General features: G+C 46.9%; 1 protein-coding gene and 1 pseudogene across 1 annotated transcript in view; both read left to right on the top strand.

Annotated features, from left to right (window-relative positions):
* Positions 1-27,053, top strand: part of LOC138526944 (cholesterol 24-hydroxylase-like) — a 309,525-nt pseudogene that overhangs the window by 247,236 nt on the left and 35,236 nt on the right.
* Positions 6,168-27,053, top strand: part of LOC138527526 (ankyrin repeat domain-containing protein 10-like) — a 43,986-nt gene continuing 23,100 nt past the window's right edge. Inside the window, exons 1-4 of the mRNA XM_069638773.1 lie at positions 6,168-6,221; positions 14,920-15,191; positions 22,093-22,144; positions 22,504-22,559. Of these exons, the coding sequence (XP_069494874.1) occupies positions 6,168-6,221; positions 14,920-15,191; positions 22,093-22,144; positions 22,504-22,559 (434 nt within the window). The remainder of the gene's footprint in view (positions 6,222-14,919; positions 15,192-22,092; positions 22,145-22,503; positions 22,560-27,053) is intronic.

Genomic DNA, 27,053 nt, shown 5'->3' with positions numbered 1-27,053 from the left:
GGTATCCAAGGTTATCAAGGGGAAGACCAAACACAATCCGTGGTCTAGCCGTGAAACCACTGGGTACGAGGTTGCAGAAGGATAAGGCAAAGGAAGTCCAAAATACACGGTCCGTAGTCGTAGAAACCAGAAAACACGATCCAAAGTTCAAGAACGCCAAACGCAGAGTAAAACAAATGAGAAGCAAAGCTCGCCGGAAGAGCAGCTGTTTTATTTCCTGTTTGGAAGATCACGTGTTCCAGTGCGTGTATCATGTGACGGGAAGGCAGGAGCAGTTTGATGAACCATGTCACGTGATCGCTTACCGGACCAGACGTTCTTTCTGTATGTTGTGATGGTGGGGCTCCGCTTCATACAGAGCCGCCACGGGAGCCGCCAAGCACGGAGAAATGGTGTGCGGGAACCCGGCAGTGCGCCTTTGAGCCCCTGATGCTGCAGGTGGGTAACGTGACGGCTACAAGAGTGTGCTGTCTGGTGTTTTGTGTGGGGCAAAGCCTGGGGCACAGTGGGCAAGGACTGCACTGGGGAGGACTGGGATGAAGGATGCATGACAAATGCCACCTGCATAGGTTCACAGACCATTTCGGGAAAAGGCCCCAGGTTCATCATGGAGAAGGTTGCTCTTTATAACCCCGCCTGATAGCTGCATTCATCTAACTTAGGTCTCCTACTTGCTCCCCATACTAGGGGAGCAAGAATGGGTGGTAAAGACTTCTCCGCACGGGCAGTAGTAACGTGGAATTCTATTCCCCGGTGAATCGGAAGGCTAGAGGATCATCTTTAGTAAAGAAAGGCCCCTAAGACCATTTAATGCTCTGCAACGTAGACTTGATTGAGCGCCCAAACAGATCTGTTCCCTCCCTGAAGATGCTCTGTCTGTGTGTGAGCACTCTGTAAATTGGGTTACAATACAACAAGAGCGGCAATGCAGCCTCAGCTGTGGGAGGCACTTGGCAGCTTGGCTCTGTTGCAATTTAAAAGGCTGGAAAAGCCACCAAAGCCTAAACCATTGATTTAAAGAATGTAATTGGATCAGAGTAGAACATTCTGAAAATGTGCACAAGACACACAACACCCGGAATGCCCTTGAACAATGATGAGACAAACCCACACATGTATGTTTGCCTGAATTCCCACAAGCAATCATTGTAGGTCCCTCAAATGTATACATGCTGGCTGGGTAAATACAGTTAATGAAATGCCATCCATGGGCATGTTGGGTATGCAGGCTTTGCAGTTACAAAGGGTGATTTCCCTTTTACTATTTTTTGTTTTGAATGGGAAGAAACAGAAACAATGTACTAACTATACTGTAGGGCAGGGGTCTGCAACCTGCGGCTCTCTAGATGTTTTGAACTCCCATGGTCCTTCACCATTGAATTGTGGCTAGAGTTGACAGCAGCTGTGGTCCAAAACATCTGGAGAGCCAAAGGTTGCAGATCCCTGGCCTAGGTGAAAAATATCTTTCATGGTGCCATGGTTTGAAATTTGTTTTTGTACTGTTTTAAATCACAGTCTTATTGCTTTTCACGATTTGGCCACCAGACCCCCATAGAAGAAACCAGGCTATTTTTCCGGTCTATGTATCTGGTGTGCTGTGCACTAGATCACTGCTTGCCTCGCGGCACTGTTTTTTTAATGTGAAAGGCAGTAGGCAAGCATGTTACAGCAACATTAACTTTTCACCGGGAGCCACCGAGCCAACACAGACAGTGCCCCTCTGACCCAAACATGTTCACCGTTCCCTAGAGACTCTGGCTTCCAGCAGTGGATAGTCTGATCCACAACAGGCCCATCAGTGTTTTTGTGTGGCCTTGGGTACAAAGAAACCATTTTAAATTCCAAACAATTAACACTGCGCCACACCACCACCGTAGTTAGGGGTCTACGTGCCTGTCTTCTTGGAGGGTAAATAGGCATACTGCCAGGGTGACCACTATTTCTTAAAGTGCCATTGTTTAATAATTGGCAAAGTGTTGAGTCCTTTGACTGGAGAGAATCAAGGGAGTAAGCAACGATTGCGTTTTAGGGACATTTGCAGAAAATTTCTTCTGTCTGTTCCCTGGAACCCATTCTGCCTGCTCATGGTTTCGGACAAAATAAAACTACAAGGTATTTCATTTGTTGTGTGTAGATTTAAAATTGTGTCTTTGGAATTGTACATTGTAAAGACAACCTCTGCCCATTCCTTAATGGGCTCAATCCTGATTTCCTAGACATCTAGTGGAGCTCCATCACCTTGACCAATGCTATTGACAGCACTGCCCCACTAGTGCCCAAAAAAGCTAAACCAGCACTCCACCTCCATTCTTCGTATACCAAAGAGCTCACAATCATTAGAGCAGAAAAAAGACTAGCTCAGTGCAACGGGAAAAATAATCCCTTCAATGCCTCCAAACTCACATTTTCCCTCCTCAACAAGAAATACAAAAAAGCCATCATACAACCGAAAGCTTCCTCACTCAACACTAGGATAGCTAATGCTAATTCAGACTCAAAAGAGTTATTCGTCATCCGTAAAGAACTGGAATCACTAGTCTTCCAAGCTGCCACCATAATTAAAGACTCTGCCTGGTGTGACAATATTCAGCAGGCCTTATTAGCTAAAATCGACGTGCTAAAAAAGAAAAGTATTGCCAAGAAAGCTAGAATCACGGATTCAGCCAAAATGACTGAATCCAATTTACCTACCCCACCAAAAGACCTAATATTCAGACCACAAAATGTTCGAACTACCAAAAGTACAAACTTTTTGTGGTATGTATATTAGGTCTTTTGGTGGAGTAGGTAAAACAAAAACACAAAGGCTGCGGGATGTCCCCCGCAACACCCCGCTCACTGTACTATACAGTATAGTGAGCGGGGGAAGCGGGGACACCCCTGCAGCTGACCCGCTCAAATAAGAAAATGAGAAAAAGACAAACGCTGTAGGGGTTGCAGGGGTGTCCCCCACAACACCCCGCTCACATACTATGTAGTAGTATGGGAAATCTATGAGCAATTTTGCATTACGTACATTTTTCATTCAGTCATTTCCGTCATGGTTATTTCTGCTGCGGTAAAACAACCCCAATTGAGAATCACGCACCAGCATCTAGCCACCCAACTTCCCATCTCCAAAAAATCAGGAGTCCCGCTCTTCAGCTTCCAAAAAATCTAATCGCAAGAAACCCTACACATCCTACAAGGCCTCAAGCCCTCTAGATGTAAAGGGAATGCCTGTCCAGCCCCACTGATCAAGGACTGTGCCGACGCACTAGCACCCTTCATCAATGCCTCCTTCAGTACCAGTGTGGTACCCATCTGCCTCAAGGAAGCCTGGGTCCACCCTTTACTAATAAAAACACACTTGACCCCTACCGTCCCATCACCACATACCATTCCTTCTCAAAATTCTTGACAGAGCAGCCTACCTGCAAATTCAACGTCACTTAGAAACACACCAAATGCTTTGTATGCAGGTGTCAGGTTTCTGCCCTGGCCACGGCACTGAGTCAGCACTTCTGGACCTGAAAAATCAGCTGGATGAAATCAGAGACAAAGGCAAGCTTGCCTTGCTCCTCCTTTTAGACCTGTCCGCTGCCTGCGACTTGGTCAACCTGAACATATTATGCCAGCATCTCACCTCCTCTGCCTCCTTCTTCAAAGACACTGCCTCCTAGATTGCCTCCTTCCTCTAAGGCTGAGTAAAAATGCTTGCACCTCACCCTACTCTTTCAGCTGTGGGGTATCCTCAAAGGTCCTGTGTCCTGTGCACACTTTACAACATATTCACAAAGCCTCTCTTTGCCCACCTAGACTTGCTCGGCATAGCCTACGCTAACTATGCAGACGACACGCAAATTCAGCCACCATTAGCACCACCTACACACCTTACAAGCTTGGTTGGCGACCCATGGCCTCTGCCTCAATGATGAGAAAACTAAGCTTCTCATCACTGGTCCCCCATCAGCACTAAAAATCCTTGACTCACAATATACCACCTTCAACCTTGATGGCTCAGTGATCGTAGTCTTTCCCCCCCTGTAAAAACATTAGGAGTCCACCTTGACGCCACTCTCTCCCTAAATAGACAAGTCAACGCTATCTCCTCTGCCGCAGCCTACTCAACGAAACTGCTCAACACTGCAAGACCCTTCCACACAAGTGACAACTGTCTAAGAATCGCCCATGCAGCGGGGGGCACTAGGCTTGATTACTGTAATGTCTTGTTCACGGACACATTGGCTTGAAACATAAAAAACTCCAGACCATCCAAAACAATGCCTTACGTGCTGCACTCAACATCCCGAGATCTGAACATATCTCGGTCGCCCACAGAGCAGATCATTGGTTACCTATCAACAAGCGTATTCTTTTCAAGACCCTCTCCATCTTGCACAAATGCCTTTGTAACTCAGCCCCACTATACCTGGTCAAAAGAATCACCAAAGCCCAGCCTAGGAGGCCCACCAGTGCCCCATACACCCATAGGCTGGTCCTACCTAAATTCAAACATGTCAAAGCAGGAGGATCTAGCTTCCCAGTCCTCGCCGCTAAGCATTGGAACTCCCTCCCGCCCGCTCTAAGAGCTGAAGAATCCAACTGAGCTTTCCGCAAAGCCCTCAAAAGATGACTGTTCACTTAACCTTGATCCTGCCTGTATCACGACCCCTCGCAACCATACCTATGTACTTCTGCATGCAACATCACTATGTAGCTAAGCTTTTGCCCTCACACGGCCTCATGTAACAGGTTCAGCGCCCTGATGCCTGAGGGCTTGTGGTGATTTACAAATGCAAAAATAAATAAATAAATAGATTACGGTACAGTTGAATGCAATAGGCAATGGCATAAAGTACATGTTTTATTTGTGTGACATAGTTAAGATGAGTGATTAATTCTAATGGACTTCATACACCCATTTTATTGGAACCACAATAAATCATTGTCTTTGTGCTATACTGTTTTCAAAGGTGTCAAAATAAACATGGAGGGGCAAATTCTCAAAGACTGGTACAAATATAGGAGACACAGAGGAAGCGCTTTTTGATTTGGTCTATTTTAGAAATGTGCAGGACGGCAGGATTGTTGCAAAGTTTGGTCTGCAGGAAGCTGTTTTCCATTTCCACACGGTGTGCAGCGTGAGAGCATGGTGGACTGACCACCTCAATTCATTTACAAACCCGTTCTAAGGCGAAGAGGGTGCAAAGCAGCAACAAAGTGGCAGTGGACAGGCTTGTTGCTACGTTTGGTTTGCAGGAAGCTGTTTTCCATTTCCACATGGGGAGTGGCATGTGAGCATGCTGAAGGCTCCACCTCAATTAATTTATAAATCCTTTGTAACGCGAAGCAGCCGCGAAATGGTAACAAAGTGGCAGTCAGCAGGACTGTTGCAACGTTTGGTCTGCAGGAAGCTGTTTTCCATTTGCACACGTTGTGCAGCGTGTGCGCATGCTGGAGGCTCAACCTCAATTCATTTATAAACCCTTTCTAGCATGAAGCAGCCACGAAGTGGCAACAAAGTGGCTGACGGTTGATGGTGACCGTGATTAGTTTAATTTGCAAGACAAAAGTCAACCACAAATCCACAGTTGTAAGGCAACTGTCCTTTTAAAGGAACTCTAAGGTAAGCAGATGCCAGATACTTTGATATGGAGCTAAGCGCCCATATGTTAACCCTGACATTCATATTAATCTAACTCCAAAAACGTTTCCGAAAGTCTTTTTTCACTTAACAACTTTGATGTGTCCAGCTTTGTGTTTGGTATAAACGTCATAACTATCAGACAGCGCACAGAGTAGACTGCAGCTACACAGCTACGTAAGAAATATTAAGGAACTGTTAACAAAAGTAACAAAAGACAACAAGGAATTAGTACATATATAACGTTATGATGTGTCCAGTAAAAGTGTATGAGCACGCTTTCTGCTGAAGAGGTTGCAGCAACTGTGGGGAGTCACTCCAGGAGCCATAACACCCTATGCATTTTAATATTGTATGACATTGGGCCTCATTACACGGACGGCGGTAGGGATTTACCGTTACCGGTAATGGAATACCGGTAACGTTAAATCCCCAAGCGGATCACGACCCGGCACACCGCTATTAGCGGCATCGCAAATTACGGTGCCACTAATAGCGGGCAGGCCGTGTGCGCGCGCCCCTCCACCCCGTATATTACGCCATGCCGCTATTAGCACAGCATCACAAGGCCAGTGGACATGCTAATAGCGGCATGGTAAATCCACCCAAACCCCTTACCGCCATGGTGCTAATACCGGCATCGCGGAGCACCCGTTAAGAGGAATGAGCAGTGTTCCCACCTGCCACAGGTGGACACAATCAGCACAGGTGGAGGCAATGGAGACTGTGGCAGCTCAAAAGGAGCACACCACACCCCTTCCCACACCCCTTCCCACACAAAGATGGTTCCAATACTGGCAGCAGTACATGGCCTGGGGGACCTCATTGCAGCGCAGCTGCTACTACAACAGGCAGCACAAAGGAGACGCAGGAGGAGGAGGAGGAGGAGGAGGAGGGCAAGACAGGCACAGCAAGCACCACAACGGCACCTATTCATACCACAGAGGCACCCACCAATGCCCAGGGTCAGAGCCAGTCCATGCAACCTAACCCCTGAGCAGATACACACCCTGTACTGTCTGGACAGGGTTACCATCACCAGCATCGTGGACATGATCCACGACGACATTGTGAGCCTCATAGACATCAGAACTGCCATCCCCCCGCTACTGAAGGTGGTGAGTGTGCTCCACTTTCTGGCCACAGGCACCTACCAGCATACAGTGGGACAGATGCATGGCATCTCACAACCAGTATTCACACGCACGGTGAACCAGGTACTCGATGCCCTCCTGAAGCATGCACCTGAACACATATCCATGCCACGGACTGCCCAGGAGATAGCAAACACAAAAGTTGGCTTCTATTCACTGGCAGGCATCCCAAGTTGCATTGGGGCCATCGACTGTACACATGTGGAATTGGTGGTCCCACATCACAATGAAGTAGTCTACCGGAACAGGAAGCAATTCCACTCTATCAATGTCCAAATGGTATGTGACGCCAACAAGATAATCACACATTGCTGTGCCCGATTTCCAGGATCAACACATGATTCCATGGTCCTGCGGAACTCAACTCTCCCACGCTACATGGAGCGAAACCCTGGACAACGTTTGTGGCTACTCGGTGAGTAGCAGGGCAAGCACATGGCAACGTGATTGGGGGGGGGGGAGAGAAACATACTGCAACTGGGAGTGATTGGGGGGGAGAGATGGGGGGGGGAGAGATACATACTGCAACTGGGTGTTGACTGTCGTCCGTAGGAGAAATGGACATACAGATGTACACCAATGTGCATCCGGGAAGGCCACGATGTACTTGGAATGAACCCACATGCAATTTGAAGCTGCACAACATCAATCCAGCAATGCGCCCTTGAATGCATGCAAAGGGATCACCCCTAGACATAGCACTGAACCACACACCTATAGCACCACTGAAGTGATGCCTCACAGCATGGCCACATTGGTGTCAGAATGACAGTACACTCGCAGTGTGGTACCAAATTTGCCTGGGACAGGGACACCTAAGACCTGGCCTCACCCAGGACATGTCAAATGCTGTTGGAGGCATTAATGTTGCATTACTACTTGCAGGGTCAACCTCCCCCTTGCACGTTGCTGCCACACAGACCATCTGCATGTATGCTGTCAATTCAGTACTTGGATCACAATGCAATGTCAATTAGTGTGATGTGAACAGGCCGCTCATGAGGTGAACAGTAACAGGACCCTGTTCATTCCCCCATACAGGTGATGCGGGCTATCCCCTGAAGACCTGGCTCCTCACACCTGTACGGAACCCACAGAACAGGCACGAGGAGGAATACAATCGTGCACATACCCGTACCCGCATCGTGATCGAGCAGACATTTGGACTTTTGAAGTCACGTTTTAGGTGCATTAGCAGGTCTGGTGGTGCTCTCCTGTATGGACATGAGAAGGTGGCCAAGATCACCATGGCATGTGTCATGCTGCACAATATGTGTATCAGACGGAATGTGCCACTGCCCCCTGACGTTGAAATAGAAGCACCTGATGAGGACGATGATGGTGATGAGGACGGAGGTGAAGGGGATGCAGGTCTTGCAAGAGGGGATGGGCAGGAGGGACGTGCTGTGAGACAGCATCTGATCAACCAAATATTCTGAGGAACATGTTTTCGTACTGTCACATGGTAATGGGGAGTCATGCACTGGTGTATGTTTACGAGCACACAATGGACCATGTCCCCAATAAAGTACACACACACAATGAAGTTGTCCAAGCCAGTGTTTAGATCAGAAACCAGTGTATTGAGTAACATTAAGGCAGGAAGTGCAAGTCAAGAAACATCCCACCACCCTTCCCCCCACCCCCACAACAGACCCATGACACCCTTCCCCCCCCCACAACAGACCCCTAACACCCTTCCCCCCCACAACAGACCCATAACACCCTCCCCCCCCTCAACAGACCCATAACACCCTTCCCCCCCCCACAACAGACCCATAACACCCTTCCCACCACCCCCCACAACAGTCCCTCATGTGTTTGCCAGGTTTGCCCTGGCCTATGCACACATAGGGATCCCTATCGACCCCCTATTTTCAATTGTCCTCAGGGGGATTCAGAGGGTTGGCAGATGTGCGCCTGGTGGTGCGCGATGAGCGCCGGAGGGGGCTTGTTTGCCTCGACCCAGAAGATGAGAATGGGGCAGACTGGCCTTGTTGGGAAATGTGGCGGTCCATAGTGTCAGCCATGCGTACCAGGACCTCCCTGAGCCTCCCTATCTCATCGCACAGCCTGTTGGTGTTGGCGTCCATCCGCTCTGTGGAGTGCCTCAACGCCTCCACGATGTTCTCACTGCGATTGGCAGCCTCCTCAACATGCTGCCCAACCAGCACAGACAGCTCTTGTTGGCGCTGCAGGATGGTGGTCAATTGGTGGGCAGTGCTGGGTGAGTGTGCACTTGAGCCTGTGCCCTCGGATGCATCCACCACAGCAGGTGATGGCAACATGGGGGACATGATTGCAGGGACGGTGTCCTCAACTGTGGTATCAGACGCAGGGGTGTGGAATGGCACTGGCTCTGGTGATCCAGGGGGGCTTGGGGTGTGCATCTCCATGGCGTGGTCTAGGGTGTCCTCCAGATCGGATAGGGGGGCAGTGGCGGCTGCCTCACCAGTGGAGCTTGCCGCAGCTGATGGTGGGCCCTCGGTGGCTGGCATCGGTGTGGGTGGGTTCACCACCGGTGGTGGGGCCGCAGTTGGTGGTGCAGCTATTACTGCCGTGGCAGTGGCACTCCGACGAAGTTTGGCACTCGTCTGGTGCGGCCTGCCCCCCTTGCCCCTTGATGTTGTTGGGGTATCCGCCGGCTCCTGTGCCCTTGGCCTCTTGCATGTAGCTGTTGCCTGTGTTGCATCAGCGGCATCCTCCCCATCTGTATGTGAGCCTGTCAGGGGCGAGACGGGGGATGGCATTGGTTGCAATTGTGTTGTGGCAATTGGGACTTAGTGGTTGTGGATGCAGGTGCCAGTTCAGTGCCTCATCCATGCATGGTAGTGTTTGGGCTTGTCTGTGGTGTTGTGTGCATGTGTGTGTGTGTGTGGGTCTGACACAGGCATGTTGAGGGATGGATGCATGTGTGGATGTGTGTCCATGCATGAGAGGAGTCTGTGCTCGCATATGGGGGGTACAGTACATTCACAGCGCATTCTGTCATGTGTACACTCACCTCCATCAGAAGTGGTTCCCACGCCGAGCTCCATGCTGCCTACTCCCTCTATTGACTCGACGGCAATCATGTTGGCGCACGTCTCCTCCCATTCCTTCATCAGGATTGGGGATCCATCTCCACCAGCACTGGCAATGCGGTGGTTCTCCGCCAGGATGCCCCTCAACCGCAGCCTGAGGTCGTCCCACCTCTTCCTGCATTCGCGCACAGTGCGCGTGCTGGTGCCCACTGCACTGACTTTGGCTGCGACCTCCTCCCAGATGGCTTTCTTCCTCAACAGGGTTGGCCGGCGCATGTCATTTGCGAAGACCACCTCAGCATTCTCCGCAAGGGTCTGTGTCAACATCACCAATTCCTCATTGGTGTATTTTTCTTTGCGCAGCCTGTCAGTCGATTTCTTGAGTGCCTTGGGCATGATGCAGGTGTCCACAATTGTTTGGCACGGCTCACGATTCAAAACAGGTCCAGGGGGCAGAGGATAGCAATGGATTGTGTTTTTAAAGATGGCCGCCGGGCTCTTTCCCGTTCCGGCGCGATGCCGCTATTTCCGCTTCCGCTATTTTACGGTCACCGCTAATAACGATGACCGCTAATAGCGATGACCGCTAGTAGCGGTGACCGCAATTTGCATGTAGCGTGAGGGCGGAGGTGCTATCTGCACTTTCGTCAAAGCCGGTAAGGGAGTTTTTTGGGACTTTTGCGGCATGGCGGTAGGGTCATTACCGGCATGGCGCTATGCTCGTGTCCGCGTACTCGTAATGGTGCGTAATTAGCGCCCTCTTACGAGGGCGGACACGTTAATAGCGCCATGCCGCTAATATGCGGTTTTTAGCACACAACGTGTAATGAGGCCCATTGTGTATGTATGAATACACAGTGAACCTTGGTTCATAGATTAAGTCTATTGTTGTGAGGTTTTGGTGACTGTGGGGCTTGCCCTTTGAGCCGACGCACCTTGCGTTGCAAAATGCTATTGAAGCGCCTGTGCACAGACTAATCTATTGTTGCTAGTCTTCGGTGACTGCGGGGCATTGCCCTTTGAGCCCTTTGAGCCGACACATCTTGCACATTATCTATTATTGGAAACTAAGGACTGGCTTGGATCCTACTGCTACACAATGCGTGGGGAAACAAAAAGGTATAACCTTAGGAGCGGGGAACCAGCTTCCTTAAATAAAAAAATGGTGGCAAACCTGAGGAGAGAGGGAACAATGACAGACTTGCAGAATCGAGGTAATGATATTTCAGGTCCTGTCCCCAGTGATGGTGAAAAGCGAACCAATACATCAATGATGGACATATGTTGAAGCCTGGAAGATGAAATTCACGCATTAGAGATTCCATCAACTCGTCTGAATGTTTCACCTAGCATGTTCAATTCACCAGCAAGTAGGGAGGTAACACCCACAATATGAATAATGGAGCAAGCATACATGAACAGACACGTGTAGGAGATCCCTCCTCTCTTCTTAGAGGCACTTAACTAAGTGCTACAATCATTTACACAACTATATGACACAGTGGGTTTAAGATCAAATACTTGCAACACGTTCAGACAGGACATACTCATTTATTGGATTGGTTCACTCCACTTAACAATAACACAAATGAACCAGACAATAACTCAATGTCCCTAGCTTGTCATGAATCCGAAGAGAAAAACACAAATGGTTGAGGACATTTTTAAGAACAATTTTGGGGGTGACTCAACAACGAAAACAACTTACAACTGATCACATTAATATAGACACTCACAACCCAGAAATTGTAACAATTAAAGATATTCAACATTCTTCAGAGGGAAATGTGTCTGTGAATGAGACAGAGCTATTGTCCGCTAACACAAACAATAAAAAGGAAGAGGTCCAACTAGACAGACTTTACTAACAGTTTGGTTACCAGTGCGCGTAACGCTATTGTGGGACTGCAATTTGGTAGAGAGACACTAACCTACAGGATTCGAGTTAATGCGACCAGGACCATTCTAACAGACCAACTGGTCATATGATAAAACATGTCCCAGCAGTTTTGCCTCAAACCTACATGATCTACCATAAGAAAAATGCTCAGGGCCACGACTACAGTCTCCACTTTCATTATACTATGACAGTGCAGTAAGAAATGGTGCACACGTACATAGATACAAGAGACTAATGAGTTTATTACTCTACTTTTTATAAACAAAGACTGCCCTGAAGAAAGTGTTTGCAAGAAATTCTTACCACTGAAACCGGTTGACAGCAGAAACTGTAATGAAACTAAAATAAAACCCATAAAATGAAAATAAAATGTATTCAAAACGTTTTTTTCGATGCGTTGTATTCAGAACATTTGCATGTCGAAAGTATTAATTCGAAAGTATGACTGGACACTTAGGGAACCTATCCATTATACAGTTTTGATCTGATCAGTCCTAGACCAACAGGATGCAAAGTGTCAGGAATCTGATCAAACATAGTGTCTTCACACTTATTTTTAACTTTGATGTTTTGGAAATAAGGCACTCCTGACTATAGGCTAATAAATTAGGTTTTACCAGAAATGGACAGGCAGACCTTCCATAATTTCCTTTACGCATGAATGACAGAGGTTTTAGAGGAGGAAAGAATGAGAAAATAGAGACCAGCAGGTCCCGAGAACAGCCCATTTGTGGCCTCCCAGAAACGATATACAAACTGTGAGAAATGTACTCCTACTGTTTCTTATTCTATCCACTTTTAGATAGGAGGCACACCAGCATAGCCTAGGATTAGTTCATTGATAGGTAGGATTAGTTAGACAATCACCATATCCTTTGCTCCAGCACTGCTCACGCCAATAGGGCATGAGTAATACCAGTAGGAATTAACGTCACCTCCTCTACAACTCTGTATGAATGTGGAGTATGTTGCATTGCACTTCTATCAGTTGTGCTTGCCCTCTTTTGTGATAACAGTTTACTGTCAGGCCTTAGCCTGTTTCCTTCGATAAAAGGCTCCATATTGTGTGAATTTGTCCAACTAGAAGGGTGACAAAAAGGGGCTACCAAAAGGAAGAGAAAGAAAATAATTAAATGTAATGGAATTAAAAACTTTCTTTTCTACAAACAAACAAGTTTGTCTCAGGACGTATGACAGAGTCATTGAGCAAAGTAAAATTGAACCTCCTACCAGTCCTACTATGGACGAAGAGACAACCAAAGGTATTGTATCCACTGTGTCAATACATGAAGAAAGAGTGTCTCAAATAAGAGGTGACAAAAAGGACATGAAAAGTTGTAATTATAGGGTCACAAACACTGTCTTAGGCGACTTGAACACAAGTGGTCTAACTCCCAAAGTGTTAATCCATCATTAATATTTGAATTGACGAAAATATACCATTGAACAGGCCTAGAATGTTAGCTCTTTTTAATACTATTCCTGAATTAGAGACAATTCTCACAACAAATTTAAAATGTGTGGATTTGTTTGACAATTCTTGGTTGGCCAAGTGTGCAGTACACGTCTACACTTCACTAATTAAACATGTGGTCTATGCCAATTTTGATAGTATTTAAAAAGAGGCTTTGTATCTTACATTCTTAAACCTGAACAACAGGGTGGTGGTAACAACTTCGAAGACTGTGGTGTGTCCAATATGACAATAAAGAACATACAGTGTAATGCTGATGGGCAGGGACGGTGGCAGGTCATGTTTACCAGGAACCTTCGAGTTGAGTCTGGCTTGCCTCCTCCCTTACCACAAACATTGGAAACGACCCCGGGTTCGGTAAAACAAGAAACTAAAGCATTTAGTTGGAATTCCCGTGGACACAAGAGCTTTCTCAAAACGAATATGAGAAATGTATTTTTAGAGTATGATATAGTTTTAATACAAGAAACTTGGTTGAATGTTATACCAATTATAGGTGGGTTCATATTGGATGTTAAATTAGCTCGCAAGGGAAAAAAAGGATGACCATTCGGAGGCATCTTAATTGTAGTTAAAAACGCACAAGTGGCTGTAGTTAAAAAATATTGTAACAATATCCGAAGCAATTCTGGTAATGAAGATGTCTGCACAGATCGCAAAAATGTTATCTGAGATATGCATGATAAATGTCCACTTTAATCCAACCAGAGACTTTGTTGACAATGTGATTTGTCGTGTCTAGAAACACTTGTGTACAGGTGCGTTATAAATGACTTATCATATCATTCATGAGCTCAAAAATATTTTATTAGACTGGTCCAATGAGAATGCAAGCAGTCCAATTATTATAGCTGGAGATTTTAAGTGTATCTGTCCTTGTATGAATGAACCCTTCCATTAGTTAGAAGAAAGAAATGTCAGTAACTTCACTTTTGAGGAGTTAAGGAGGTAGATGTCTGATAGAGGCATTTGGGCTCATTTTTCTGGCCAGAGGATAGATCATTCAATTGAACTCCAATTTTTGTACAGGGTTATTGCCTAAGCAAACCTGGTATGGCATTGCCTCCTCCTCCTCAGCAATTGACTACATTTTTTTGTCGAACATTGAAATAAAAGACACCTCTTCCTTTTAAATAAAAACAACTAAACTGAGTGTTCATGCAATGCTGACAGCACGTTTTGTGTGATTGGGAGAAATTACCTGCAGTGCAAAGGAGGCCTGCATAAATGAAATCAAGAACACCAGAGGTAATACGTTGGCGCAATTTAGTAAGAATGTTGCCAGAGTCAACAGTATATGGTGGACACATTTAACAGAGCATGGGAAGAACTATCATTTCTCTCCAGAAGAGTTTACTAACACTTTGAGTGTTCTCAAAGGTAGATTACAAAAAGTTAGGAATTGGAAGCAAAATAAGTTTGCAGATGGGAAGGGGAAGCATTTTAATCCCACTATAAACATGCATCAGTGAAATTAGGGAATCGAGCCAAAGAATGTAAAGAAAGCATCACATATTGACTGAGGCGTAAAGAAAAGAAACATATGTCTGCTTAAACAGAAGTACAAAAATTGGTTAACCTATTATATAAAAGAGAATCAAGAGTTCCTGACAAGTGTAGCTCAGAAAGGCGCTAGGTTCATTTGGTGGAAACTCAATAACACGGACAAAATTCAACCAAAATTGCTATCATCTTGCGTAGCTGAGAATGAGTGGGTGACTCACTTCTCATCTGTTTTTAAGAGTGACAAAGTTGACGGTGCTCTAGATAATTCTAACACAAGTGCTGTGAAATGGGAGGACAAATTCGATATAGACGACATCAAGTCGGTTATATTAAGGTCTAAGAACTCTCGCACCTGTGACCCAGACGGAACCTCAAACACCCTGTTTAAGAACAATGTTGAATTGTGGCCCGAGAGTATCTATTATCTCTGTAAGCAAATGATTGAGTCGGTGACGATCCCTGACAACTGGCATCACGCAATTATAGTGCCCGCCTTTAAAAAAGGAAGGTGAGACTCAACCCTGAGTTATCGTCCTTTATAGATTGCTCCTCAAAGATTTTAGCAAATATGATTTTGAAAGATCTTAATAAGCGGGCAGAGGGAGTTGAAAGATACAGCCCCCTTCAAACAGGATAGTAAGAACAACTGGTAGGACTCTTTATGTGGTGAGCCTCAATCTATTTGCCACCTTCACCAACATAGACAGCGTTATTTTGTGGATGAAATTGCAAAAGTGGGGGATTGATCCAGGTCTGCTACAGATGGTTGAATTCCTGTACTCTAACAGTGAGGTGAGGGTCAGATTAAACGTGGAAGGCTGTTACGCTCACCTGGCTCCCACAGAGGCATCGATCTGAACTGGACAGCTGCGGTCTCCACCAATGTGACGCGTAGGGCCGAGATGACGGACTGGACTGGCCCACCTAGCTTCGTTTGCTTGGCCCGTAGGAATATTCTTCTGCAAATGGAGAAAGGGAATTAACCACCCGGGGAGTGGAGCTTAAGTCCCCACACCCCCGCTGTTCTCCCCACAGGTCACCTTTGATGTCCCCGCCTATTAGTCTCACCTGATGGTTTGAAAAGATGAGCTCTCCATCCTGCATTAAGCGCAGGGGCGCGTTGATAACCGGTTGCTGCACTGGCTCGAAGGAATTGGTGAGTTCCAGAACAATATTGACTCTGAAATGTATCTAGTTCGTAAGAGTTCACATGTCTGACTTTCACTCTTGTCCGATTCCTTGCAGTTTGCAGCTTGACCCCAGCGAAGAATTCCTCGTGGTAGCTGACGAAGTTCAGGTAAGGATTTAGCTTATCCTACACAGTTCAATAAAATAAGGCCAGAATGTAACCTGTGGCTTGCTCCCTTATTCAGGTGTGGAGAGAAAATATGAAGTTCGGGGAATAATGCCTCCGGCGGTAAAATTAGGTAAGTCAATTGTGGTGAGAAGAGTTCCCCTTGTTTGTCCCTTCGTCTGACCTTGTTGTCCTTTTGTTCCCCTTAGGGGCCGGGGTACGGCGAGGATGCAATGGAGATTGCGCCGACCCGTGAAGAGGAATAGTACCCCCGGCGGTAATCAGGTAAGTCTATGGGGGAAGTTACTATTGCCTCTGTTTATTCCCTTGGCTCACCTTTGCTGTTCTTGTGTTCCCCTTAGGTGCCAGAGTCCGTCTGGAACGTGCAGAAGGATGCAGTGGATCGTGAAGATGCTGCGTAGGCCGGTGAGTTCAGCGCGGCGCTACATCATGCTAGGCGGCGCGCGAAAATGCTTCTTTCTTCCAGCTCGAAGGCGCGGTGGATCTGGAATTCAGGTAAGGATCGAAGGTTTTGCTCTTATTCTAACCTCTTCTCCTTCGGTGCCTCCCTTTTTCTAGGAGCTGCAGACTCGAGGCGGGCGTGGCAGAAGACTGGATGCAGGCTTGCAGACACGGTGAGCGTTACGCTGCTGGATGCAGAATAACGCAAAGGTTTAAATAGCCTCCAAAGTAGTCCCAGGTAAGAATTCCTCCTCAGCCACCGCCCGAGTGAAAAATAGTCCCTAGGTAAAATAGTCCCTTCCAAGCCTCATTTGGCATAGAGCTCTGCAGCATGGTCTGCATCAGGTAAGCTTGCAGCATGGTCTACATCAGGTAAGTTCTACTCTATGAGCCTGGCACCTATGGCGCCAGGAGTGACTCTCCATATGAGCCTGGCGCCATAGGCACCAGGACTGCACCCAAACAGCCCCTAGCAGGGGTTTTTGAGCTTGCTCAAAATAACTTGATGCCTGCTCTCGGGGTTACTGGACCTGGTCTGATTCCCCGGGGATAGGCATCATGACAGCACTCCCCCCCCAAGGCCCCTCCTAAAGTCGTTCTTCCCCGTGGTTTTGGTTTGTCTGGGAAATTTCGGTGGAATCTTTTCTCCAGTCGAGGTGTATGCACGTGGTCCCTAGGTTCCCAAGACCTTTCCTGTGGTCCGTAACCTTTCCAGTCAATTAAATAAAAATGTTTTGACTTCACCATCTTGGAGTCCAGGATGTTCTTAACTTCAAATTCGGGTTCCCCGTCTATAAGGATGGGGTCTGGTGGCTTGGTTAGTCTTGTCCCTGGTTGCACTGACTTCAAATGTGACACATGAAAGACGGGGTGAATTTGCATATTAGCAGGTAAATCCAACTTGATGGCCACCGGGTTGATAATGGCCTTAATAGAGTAAGATCCCAAATATCTAGGGTTAAAGGTCCGCGTTTCCTTGAGAGGTATGTGTTTTGTGGCCAACCATACTTCGTCCCCTATCTGGTACTGTGGAGTATCACTTCTGTGCCGATCAGCATCTTTCTTATATTTCTCCTTCGCCTGTTTTAAATGTGCAGTTGCCTCCTTAAAGGCTTGTGTAATCGTAGCGTGTAGATGGTCCACTGCGGGCATTTCTGTGTTGGGGTGAGTCAAGGTCTGAGGTTCGAGGGTGGCGCCCATATAGGGTATAAAAGGGGCTTTGTCCAGTTCCAGAATGTACTGAATTATTGTATGCATATTCGGCGATCCAAAGAATGTCCTTCCAATTACTCTCAGTCTAATGTAACATACAACGCATGTATTGTTCAAGAGTCTGGTTGCTCCTCTCCGTTTGACCATCGGTCTGGGGGTGGTGACTGGTCGATAATCTCACGTCGATTTGTGCCAATTGACAACATTTCTTCCAAAAATGTGAAATGAATTGACTGCCCCGGTCATAGACCAACACGGACAGAAATCCATGTATGCGAACAATGTTTTCGAGGAATTCTTTGGCCAGGATTGAGGCTGAAGGTAGTCCTTTTAAAGGAATAAAGTGGGCCATCTTGGAAAAAAGATCCACAATAACTAGAATGGTGTTAAACCCATTACAAGGAGGTAGATCGGTAATAAAGTCTAACGATAAGGTGTGCCATGGTGTAGGCGGAATGTCTAAAGGTTGTAAGAGTCCAGCTGTTTTTTTCTTTTACTTTTGTTTTGGGCGCAAATGCCACAAGACATCACAAATGCTTTAATATCCTTTCGCCAGGTGGGCCACCAGAATTGTCTTTTAATTTTAGCTTCAGTTTTTGCAATACCTGGGTGCCCCTCCATTAGGGTATCATGATAACGGGAAATGACTAGCTCTTGTAGTTCCTTGTGTGGCAGAAATAGCCGCCCTTGGTAATAAGGCAGATCATTGGTGACAGAGTAGTCCGGGCCTTTCTTTAACCAGTCCTGCAGAGCCGTAGGCTCAAAGAGTTGCTGGATCTTTACCTGAATGTCCTCTAGTGTCTGTAGAGTAGTCATGCCAAGCATCCTTTGTTCGGAAATTATAGGTACTGGTTCTGGGTTCACTTCTGCCTCTCCCATCCCTATTCGGGATAAGGTGTCTGCTTTACCATTCTTACAACCTGTTCGATAGGTTATCACGAAATCGAACTCGGCAAAGAACAATGCCCATCGGAGTTGACATGACGATTGGGCCTTGGCTGTTTTTAAATACTGTAAGTTCCGGTGATCGGTGATCACAGTAATGGTATGCCTGGCACCGAGAAGATAGTGCTGCCAAGCCTTGAAGGCGGATTTAATGGCTAATAACTCCTTGTCGGTAAACGCATAGTTTAACTCGGGTGCCGAGAACTTTCTGGGCGAAAATGCTACTGGGTGAAGCTAGCCAGTTTCAGGGTCCTTTTGAGACGGGACAGCTCCCATGGGTAGACTGGATGCATTGGTTTCCCCTATGTATGGAAGTTCAGGGCGCAGGTGCTTTAACACAGGTGCAGACGTGAATTTCACTTTCAGCTCTTGGAAGGAATTTTCAGCTTCTTCAGTCCACATAAAGCGTTTATTTTTTCGCAAGAGTGCTGGGATGGGATGTACGACATTTGAAAAATCTGGGATGAATCTGCGGTAGAAATTGGCAAAGCCGAGCATGCTTTGTACTCCTTTAACTGAACTTGGTGATGGCCACTTAAGGATTGCATCCACCTTTCGTGAGTCCATTTGGACTCCCTTTGGGGTAAGGATAAACCCAAGGAATTCAACTTCTGTGGCATGAAAAACGCATTTTTCTAGTTTTGCATATAGTTTGTGCTGGCGCAATTTCTCAAGGACTGCTCGAACGTGCTTCACATGGTCAGATTCTGAAGAGGAGTATACTAGAATATCATCGATATATACGACAACACAAACGTCAATGAGTTCACGAAGGACATCGTTCATGAAGTATTGGAAGGCTGCTGGTTCATTGCACCACCCAAAAGGCATCACCTGATATTCGAATAACCCATACTTAGTGCGGAAAGCAGTCTTCCATTCGTCGCCCTCTTTTACACGTATCAGATGGTATGCCCCCCGGAGATCTAATTTAGTGTATATACAAGCGTCCTTGACTTGGTCTAGTAGTTCAGGGATCAGAGGCAATGGGTATCGGTTCTTAACAGTTATCTGGTTCAATGCGCGGTAGTCTATGCACGTTCTGAGGTCACCTTCCTTTTTGGGCATGAAGAACAAAGCTGAAGATGCAGGGGACTTGGATGGGCGAATAAAGTCATTGGCAAGGTACTGGTCTAAGTATTGTCGTAGGTGAAGGTTCTCACGTTCCGTAAGGGCATAGATCCTGCTACAAGGGAGTTGTGCACCGGGTATGAGATCGATTTGACAATCGTACGATCTGTGAGGAGGTAAGGTGTTTGCCTGTTCCTTTTGGAAGACATTGTGGAATTCTTGGTATTCTGTAGGTAGTTGCATGACTGCTGTGGTTACTGTGGCCAGGCCTGCATTCTGATTTTTCTTTGGGTAACAGGTTTGTGCACAATCCGGGAAGGTTATTCTCTTCTCTCGCCAATCGATACAATGATTATGTCTTTCCAACCAAGGTATTCCCAGTATTATTTGGAACTGTGGGGCTTGGATTAGATCAAACACAATAGTCTCTCGATGCCCATCCTGGCCCAATAGTGTCATCTCTGCGGTGGAAGGAGTTACAGGCCCAGAGGCAATTTCAGTTCCATCGACTGTGGTGATGACATCTTAGGTGGTTTTTCGGCAGAGAGGTAGATTCATCCTGGAAGCCAATTCATAGTCCACATAGTTTCCTATGGCCCCGCTATCAGCCCTTACTGCGTGCATACGCGATGGCTGCCCTGGATCTACGAGGACCATTGGTATGATGAAATGCGTGGTCTGAGTATCCTTCTTCAAGCTCGGCAAGCGGACCTCTATGCTTGTCGGGCGTGGTCGTTTCCCGAGTCTGACTCCATATGGCTTTTATAAGCAGCTCCCACTACCTTCTTGGGTGGTTTTACAGGGCAATCCCGTAGAAAATGCCCAGAAGTTCCACAGTATAGACACAATTGCCGTCTCCTTTCTCTTTCCTTCTGGGTTAAGGGTCCTTTAACCCCTCCGATTTGCATGGGTTCTGAAGCATCTGCTCCTTTGGGGTTAGCGTGGGTTTTGACCAACACCCGATTCTCAAACTTGGCTCGATCAGCCTTGCTGTTCTGAAGTCTGTGATCTAACTGGACCACTAAGTCAATATATTCAGCGCAGTCTTGAGGTGGGTTCACGACTTGAGGCAAGACATCCTTGAATTCTCCTCGAAGCCCTCGATGAGATAACATGATTCGTTTTACCTCAGGCCATCCAGTTTCCACTATTAACCTATTAAAGGTCGCGATGCAGGATAGAAGGTCCTGATTACCTTGTCGTAGGGACAAACGTTTGTTATCCAGGGCCTGTCCTTGGGAGTGCCGGGCAAATAGTCTTTCCATGCTAGTTTGAAAGCCCTGAAAATCCCGAAGAATTGGGTCATCCTGAGTAACTAGTGGAATTGACCAATCAGCTGCACTGCCGCTGAGATATGACAATACAAAGGCTACCTTGGCTTGATCGTTTGGGAAGGCCCCAGGTCTGTATAAGAAGTGCAAGCGGCATTGGTTCATAACGTACTTGAGTTACATTGTGAAAATTAATCTTCAGAAAATAATAGGTTAAAGCTTGTTCCGCTAGACAGTCATCAAAAGCAAACTTGCATATTATTCACCGTCTCCATTCTCTTCGCGTAAATCAGCCCGTAATGCTCAATCCGCTTGCATCAAAGAATCTTCATGAACTGAATTTACATGTTCCGTACACACTTTTGGAATGTTAATATTAAAGGACATGTGTACCGCGCACTATCACCACCGGAGTGGTCCCCTGGTGCACTGGTGGCTCTGAAAGAGGGAGGGAGGGTGAGTTAGTGGTTGGAAGCAGGGAAAGTGCAAGAGAGCAGTGATGTGCTGTTGGCGGCCTCAGCACGGTGGGTTCGTTGGCTGGTCCTGGGGTGTTTGCGGCCAGTAGTCGTCATGTTCTAATGTGCAAGTCTATGTGTGTTTTTGTTTTGTTGTTGCAATGTAGTGAGGTTTGTGTGGTTTGTTGTGCTGAAGATTTGTGGTTATGATTGGTTTGGAGTTTGAGAGGTTTGTGCAGAGGGGGAAATCGTTAGTGTAATAGATTAGTTGCCATCTCTATCTTGAATTGATGCGCTGTGCTTGCATAGTCTGCCCTGCTGCACCTCTGTCCTGACCTGGGCCCATCTAGCGTTCAAGGTCCCTTTCACATCGGGCCACCATCTCCAGCTGCCTCCCTCTCAACCTCGCCTGTCCTCCCTTCCTACTTCTGTGGTCAGTGTGCCTGCCAATGTCCACCATTCAGCTAGTGCGGTGAATGCCTGTATCTTCACAATTGAATTAACACTTTGGTGCCTGGTAGCTGTTATGGGGTGGGGGGGGTGACGATGTTAGAGCATTGAGCGCAGGGGCGCGTTGATAACCGGTTGCTTCACTGGCTCGAAGGAACTGGTGAGTTCCAGAACAATATTGACTTTGAAAAGTATGTAGTTCGTAAGAGTTCACATGTCTGACTTTCACTCTTGTCCGATTCCTTGCAGTTTGCAGCTTGACCCCAGCAAAGAGTTCCTCGTGGTAACTGACGAAGTTCACGTAAGGATTTAGCTTATCCTACACAGTTCAATAAAATAAGGCCAGAATGTAACCTGTGGCTTGCTCCCTTATTCAGGTGTAGAGAGAAAATATGAAGTTCGGGGAATATTGCCTCTGGTGGTAAAATTAGGTAAGTCAATTGTGGTGAGAAGAGTTCCCCTTGTTTGTCCCTTCGTCTCACCTTGTTGTCCTTTTGTTCCCCTTAGGGGCCGGGGTACGGCGAGGATGCAATGGAGATTGCGCCGACCCGTGAAGAGGAATAGTACCCCCGGCGGTAATCAGGTAAGTCTATGGGGGAAGTTACTATTGCCTCTGTTCATTCCCTTGGCTCACCTTTGCTGTTCTTGTGTTCCCCTTAGGTGCCAGAGTCCGGCTGGAACGTGCAGAAGGATGCAGTGGATCGTGAAGATGCTGCGTAGGCCGGTGAGTTCAGCGCGGCGCTACATCATGCTAGGCGGCGCACGTAAAATGCTTCTTTCTTCCAGCTCGAAGGCGCGGTGGATCTGGAATTCAGGTAAGGATCGAAGGTTTTGCTCTTATTCTAACCTCTTCTCCTTCGGTTCCTCCCTTTTCCTAGGAGCTGCAGACTCGAGGCGGGCGTGGCAGAAGACTGGATGCAGGCTTGCAGACACGGTGAGCGTTACGCTGCTGGATGCAGAATAATGCAAAGGTTTAAATAGCCTCCAAAGTAGTCCCAGGTAAGAATTCCTCCTCAGCCACCGCCCGAGTGAAAAATAGTCCCTAGGTAAAATAGTCCCTTCCAAGCCTCATTTGGCATAGAGCTCTGCAGCATGGTCTGCATCAGGTAAGCTTGCAGCATGGTCTACATCAGGTAAGTTCTACTCTATGAGCCTGGCACCTATGGCGCCAGGAGTGACTCTCCATATGAGCCTGGCGCCATAGGCACCAGGACCGCACCCAAACAGCCCCTAGCAGGGGTTTTTGAGCTTGCTCAAAATAACTTGATGCCTGCTCTCGGGGTTACTGGACCTGGTCTGGTTCCCCGGGGATAGGCATCATGACAGCACTCCCCCCCAAGGCCCCTCCTAAAGTCGTTCTTCCCCGTGGTTTTGGTTTGTCTGGGAAATTTCGGTGGAATCTTTTCTCCAGTCGAGGTGTATGCACGTGGTCCCTAGGTTCCCAAGACCTTTCCTGTGGTCCGTAACCTTTCCAGTCAATTAAATAAAAATGTTTTGACTTCACCATCTTGGAGTCCAGGATGTTCTTAACTTCAAATTCGGGTTCCCCGTCTATAAGGATGGGGTCTGGTGGCTTGGTTAGTCTTGTCCCTGGTTGCACTGACTTCAAAAGTGACACATGAAAGACGGGGTGAATTTGCATATTAGCAGGTAAATCCAACTTGATGGCCACCGGGTTGATAATGGCCTTAGTAGAGTAAGATCCCAAATATCTAGGGTTAAAGGTCCGCGTTTCCTTGAGAGGTATGTGTTTTGTGGCCAACCATACTTCGTCCCCTATCTGGTACTGTGGAGTATCACTTCTGTGCCGATCAGCATCTTTCTTATATTTCTCCTTCGCCTGTTTTAAATGTGCAGTTGCCTCCTTAAAGGCTTGTGTAATCGTAGCGCGTAGATGGTCCACTGCGGGCATTTCTGTGTTGGGGTGAGTCAAGGTCTGAGGTTCGAGGGTGGCGCCCATATAGGGTATAAAAGGGGCTTTGTCCAGTTCCAGAATGTACTGAATTATTGTATGCATATTCGGCGATCCAAAGAATGTCCTTCCAATTACTCTCAGTCTGATGTAACATACAACGCAGGTATTGTTCAAGAGTCTGGTTGCTCCTCTCCGTTTGACCATCGGTCTGGGGGTGGTGACTGGTCGATAATCTCACGTCGATTTGTGCCAATTGACAACATTTCTTCCAAAAATGTGAAATGAATTGACTGCCCCGGTCATAGACCAACACGGACAGAAATCCATGTATGCGAACAATGTTTTCGAGGAATTCTTTGGCCAGGATTGAGGCTGAAGGTAGTCCTTTTAAAGGAATAAAGTGGGCCATCTTGGAAAAAAGATCCACAATAACTAGAATGGTGTTAAACCCATTACAAGGAGGTAGATCGGTAATAAAGTCTAACGATAAGGTGTGCCATGGTGTAGGCGGAATGTCTAAAGGTTGTAAGATTCCAGCTGTTTTTTTCTTTTGACTTTTGTTTTGGGCGCAAATGCCACAAGACATCACAAATGCTTTGATATCCTTTCGCCAGGTGGGCCACCAGAATTGTCTTTTAATTTTAGCTTCAGTTTTTGCAATACCTGGGTGCCCCTCCATTAGGGTATCATGATAACGGGAAATGACTAGCTCTTGTAGTTCCTTGTGTGGCAGAAATAGCCGCCCTTGGTAATAAGGCAGATCATTGGTGACAGAGTAGTCCGGGCCTTTCTTTAACCAGTCCTGCAGAGCCGTAGGCTCAAAGAGTTGCTGGATCTTTACCTGAATGTCCTCTAGTGTCTGTAGAGTAGTCATGCCAAGAATCCTTTGTTCGGAAATTATAGGTACTGGTTCTGGGTTCACTTCTGCCTCTCCCATCCCTATTCGGGATAAGGTGTCTGCTTTACCATTCTTACAACCTGTTCGATAGGTTATCACGAAATCGAACTCGGCAAAGAACAATGCCCATCAGAGTTGACATGATGATTGGGCCTTGGCTGTTTTTAAATACTGTAAGTTCCGGTGATCGGTGATCACAGTAATGGTATGCCTGGCACCGAGAAGATAGTGCTGCCAAGCCTTGAAGGCGGATTTAATGGCTAATAACTCCTTGTCGGTAAACGCATAGTTTAACTCGGGTGCCGAGAACTTTCTGGGCGAAAATGCTACTGGGTGAAGCTAGCCAGTTTCAGGGTCCTTTTGAGACAGGACAGCTCCCATGGGTAGACTGGATGCATTGGTTTCCCCTATGTATGGAAGTTCAGGGCGCAGGTGCTTTAACACAGGTGCAGACGTGAATTTCACTTTCAGCTCTTGGAAGGCATTTTCAGCTTCTTCAGTCCACATAAAGCGTTTATTTTTTCGCAAGAGTGCTGGGATGGGATGTACGACATTTGAAAAATCTGGGATGAATCTGCGGTAGAAATTGGCAAAGCCGAGCATGCTTTGTACTCCTTTAACTGAACTTGGTGATGGCCACTTAAGGATTGCATCCACCTTTCGTGAGTCCATTTGGACTCCCTTTGGGGTAAGGATAAACCCAAGGAATTCAACTTCTGTGGCATGAAAAACGCATTTTTCTAGTTTTGCATATAGTTTGTGCTGGCGCAATTTCTCAAGGACTGCTCGAACGTCCTTCACATGGTCAGATTCTGAAGAGGAGTATACTAGAATATCATCGATATATACGACAACACAAACGTCAATGAGTTCACGAAGGACATCGTTCATGAAGTATTGGAAGGCTGCTGGTGCATTGCACAACCCAAAAGGCATCACCTGATATTCGAATAACCCATACTTAGTGCGGAAAGCAGTCTTCCATTCGTCGCCCTCTTTTACACGTATCAGATGGTATGCCCCCCGGAGATCTAATTTAGTGTATATACAAGCGTCCTTGACTTGGTCTAGTAGTTCAGGGATCAGAGGCAATGGGTATCGGTTCTTAACAGTTATCTGGTTCAATGCGCGGTAGTCTATGCACGTTCTGAGGTCACCTTCCTTTTTGGGCATGAAGAACAAAGCTGAAGATGCAGGGGACTTGGATGGGCGAATAAAGTCATTGGCAAGGTACTGGTCTAAGTATTGTCGTAGGTGAAGGTTCTCACGTTCCGTAAGGGCATAGATCCTGCTACAAGGGAGTTGTGCACCGGGTATGAGATCGATTTGACAATCGTACGATCTGTGAGGAGGTAAGGTGTTTGCCTGTTCCTTTTGGAAGACATTGTGGAATTCTTGGTATTCTGTAGGTAGTTGCATGACTGCTGTGGTTACTGTGGCCAGGCCTGCATTCTGATTTTTCTTTGGGTAACAGGTTTGTGCACAATCCGGGAAGGTTATTCTCTTCTCTCGCCAATCGATACAATGATTATGTCTTTCCAACCAAGGTATTCCCAGTATTATTTGGAACTGTGGGGCTTTGATTAGATCAAACACAATAGTCTCTCGATGCCCATCCTGACCCAATAGTGTCATCTCTGCGGTGGAAGGAGTTACAGGCCCAGAGGCAATTTCAGTTCCATCGACTGTGGTGATGACATCTTAGGTGGTTTTTCGGCAGAGAGGTAGATTCATCCTGGAAGCCAATTCATAGTCCACATAGTTTCCTATGGCCCCGCTATCAATGTATGCCCTTACTGCGTGCATACGCGATGGCTGCCCTGGATCTACGAGGACCATTGGTATGATGAAATGCGTGGTCTGAGTATCCTTCTTCAAGCTCGGCAAGCGGACCTCTATGCTTGTCGGGCGTGGTCGTTTCCCGAGTCTGACTCCATATGGCTTTTATAAGCAGCTCCCACTACCTTCTTGGGTGGTTTTACAGGGCAATCCCGTAGAAAATGCCCAGAAGTTCCACAGTATAGACACAATTGCCGTCTCCTTTCTCTTTCCTTCTGGGTTAAGGGTCCTTTAACCCCTCCGATTTGCATGGGTTCTGAAGCATCTGCTCCTTTGGGGTTAGCGTGGGTTTTGACCAACACCCGATTCTCAAACTTGGCTCGATCAGCCTTGCTGTTCTGAAGTCTGTGATCTAACTGGACCACTAAGTCAATATATTCAGCGCAGTCTTGAGGTGGGTTCACGACTTGAGGCAAGACATCCTTGAATTCTCCTCGAAGCCCTCGATGAGATAACATGATTCGTTTTACCTCAGGCCATCCAGTTTCCACTATTAACCTATTAAAGGTCGCGATGTAGGATAGAAGGTCCTGGTTACCTTGTCGTAGGGACAAACGT

This window comes from Ambystoma mexicanum, chromosome 14, assembly GCF_040938575.1.
Source record: "Ambystoma mexicanum isolate Mex_15411 chromosome 14, UKY_AmexF1_1, whole genome shotgun sequence".
In the NCBI taxonomy this organism is placed as follows: domain Eukaryota; kingdom Metazoa; phylum Chordata; class Amphibia; order Caudata; family Ambystomatidae; genus Ambystoma; species Ambystoma mexicanum.
This window is presented reverse-complemented; position numbering and strand designations above follow the sequence as displayed.